The 2,771-nt window shown below is 35.8% G+C and overlaps 1 protein-coding gene across 1 annotated transcript; it reads left to right on the forward strand.

Moving 5' to 3' along the window:
• Positions 1-373: 373 nt before the first annotated feature.
• On the forward strand, positions 374-1,878 carry LOC107102870 (ladderlectin-like; the record flags this gene model as incomplete). Its single annotated transcript, XM_015402316.1, has 5 exons — positions 374-425; positions 891-1,000; positions 1,105-1,239; positions 1,312-1,423; positions 1,585-1,878. Coding segments are annotated over 5 exons (477 nt in total), but the record flags the coding sequence as incomplete, so codon positions are not given.
• Positions 1,879-2,771: the final 893 nt, after the last annotated feature.

The following is a 2,771-nucleotide window of genomic DNA, read 5'->3' on the forward strand; positions in this document are numbered from 1 at the left end:
ATTTTTTTGCTGATCACACTGTTGCTTGTAATTTCTGGTATTAAGTGTGACGTTTCAGATGAGAGAAAAAGAGGAAGAACAGAACCTACTTCATACATATATTCCAACTTTCCCCTCCTTGTCAGACAGTGTGCACAGCTCTTCTCAATAACGTCTAATTGTTTTAAGCTATCAGCATCTGCCACTGCAAAATGAGGGTCTTGCAATTTTTAGCATTCATGTGTGCTGTGGTGTTCTTGACTGATGCCCTTGGTGAGTTGCATAAAAATTTTGATTGGATTAACCTCCTAAAAAGTTGCTTATTTTATTGTATTATGTGGTCTTTAATATTATATCTATTAAGTCTTACTATTTAAAACAGTTAAAATAATCTATTGTCTTCCTCTGTCCAGATCCTCCATATGTGAAGTCTGAAGATAAAACAGGTCAGTGGATACACAATATTATCTATCATACAATCTTAAGCCACATTATTTCCAATCCTTGGCTTTTATTCAACACGAAATACGGTTGGATTTACAAATGATGTGAAGAAAAAATGAAGAATAAAAACAAAATACTTATATATATAAATGTACATGTGTTAATATAAAGAAGGTACATTAAGTAAAAAAAAAATCCCACACAATTTATTAATTTCAGTTCTTTTTATATTCTGATTTGGATATTTGGTGCCTTCACTGGCGTTTTTCAAGTTAACATACTTAAGAGCCAAGCCCAATTAAATGTGATTTTGAAGATCGCTATGATGACAGATTTCAGAAATCCCTTAAAAAAGGATTTAGGTTGTTCATTTAAACTAAAAGTTATAATGATAAGACATAAAGTGTTTTCAACCTTCACACCCAGAGACTCTTACTAAAGTTTTCATATTAACTGCTCTTTCTCAGCAAAGAGCGATCTGGTGAAAAGGTCAGCCCGGTGTTCTCGTGGTTGGACCCCGTTCAACAATCGCTGCTTCCGCTACATCCCAAAACCCATGAGTTGGGCTAGAGCTGAGGTAAAAGAATCCCTCAGCATTATTCAATTAAATTTCTATCTTCTTAATTTTGAGGTGTGATATAACAGACATATATCACTTCTTTATTTGAACACCATGTGTAGAAAAACTGTCAGTCCATGAGGGGAAACCTGGCATCGGTTCACGACATAGAGGAGTACCATGAGATTCAGAGGCTGATCATGACTGCCAGTCACGAGTATAAAGAGACCTGGATTGGAGGCAGTGATGCACAGGAGGTACTTGATTTAACACATTTTTGTTTGCTATGAAACACTTTGGCTCCTATTAAATTCAATTTGTGTTTCCAGGAAAATCAGTGGTTCTGGAGCGATGGCACTCCTTTCCACTTTACCAACTGGTGTCCTGGAGAGCCTAATAACTTCCATGGAAGGCAGCACTGCCTGCGCATTAACCATGGAAGTAAGGCTATGTTTAATTTATATAAAATGGCTTATTAAGAGTAGGATGTGGTTACACTTTCACAATGTATTGTGTTATTAGCCAGTTATGCGGTTGTGTCACCTACTATGTGATTTTGGACTAATTTTACTTATTCTCTTCTTTTCATTTTGTTTTTGCAGATCAAAAGTGCTGGGACGACTATCAGTGCAACGTTTCTAAACCGTCTGTCTGTGCCAAGAAAGGCTAATCAATTCTGAACTGAATGCTGAAAGCATTTGTCTTCACTGTAGTCTTTAAAACTATTTCTGGTGCCCTATCGCTGTTAGGAAATTTTATGAAAACCAATGGCTTGCAATATTTACAAAACCACAATTATTTCTTCGGGCTTTTGCATTTTACTGTATAACTGTTTACTGAATTTGTTGTTGAAAGCTAGTTTTGGCAAACCTTTATTCTGTAGAAAATAAAAGACTTGAGCAATATGAACAGAGTGGTCTGTTTTGTTTCGTCACAAGAAAAATGTTCATCTCAAATTGTTTAACTATGAATATGAGTTTGTATATAACATGTTTTTATGCCATTTTTAATAATGGTTTAGAGGCAATTTAAAAAAAAAAAATACTGCAAGATGCTAAAGTAACAAAAAACATGCTTGCTGTGGTGGGAAAAATCTATCTCCTATTAATTCCCTTTTATGTAGGTATACATATAGATTTATGAGTGCTGATACCATAACATATCTAAGAGAATGGGAGCTGTTTATATTATAAGGGAGTGTTTGACCATAATATGAGGTAATTCTCAAAACATTTAGACTCTTTCTGTAATGATCTTGGTCCTGTTGGTTTTCTCTAAGTTTTCAGTTTCACGTTTATCCATGTTTTTCTTTGTTTTCTAGCTTTATTGGTGTGTTCTACATTTATTTAAGTTTCTTAGGTTTTTCTTTGCTTGTCCTCTGTTGCCCCCTTGTGTTTCCTTGTCCCTTGGCTTCGTCGTCAGCTCTACTCACACCTGCTCCTTATCAGCTCATTAGTCCTGCCTTTGTTCAATTAGCCATAAATACACTCCCTGTGCAGTCCCTCATTGCTGGCTCCTCATCTTATTTTGTCTCACCCTGGCTTCTTGTGATTGTTTTCCCTTGATGTCTCCATGGTTCTGGCTTGTGTTTAATTTCTATGTTGGATTTTTGAATTCCTGTTTTTGCTACCTGTGTTATTTCATTAAACCTTCAAAGAACTCACCCTTGCCTCTCAGCCTCTGCATTTGGGTCCTCACAAAAACCTCCAACCAAAGCGTGACATTTTCTTTTTCTATTCTTTTTTTCCTTTTTGGTAGAGGTTTTTTGACTCTGACATAACCTTCAGCA

Source organism: Cyprinodon variegatus, unplaced genomic scaffold, assembly GCF_000732505.1.
Source record: "Cyprinodon variegatus isolate N-32 unplaced genomic scaffold, C_variegatus-1.0 Scaffold1334, whole genome shotgun sequence".
Lineage (NCBI taxonomy): Eukaryota > Metazoa > Chordata > Actinopteri > Cyprinodontiformes > Cyprinodontidae > Cyprinodon > Cyprinodon variegatus.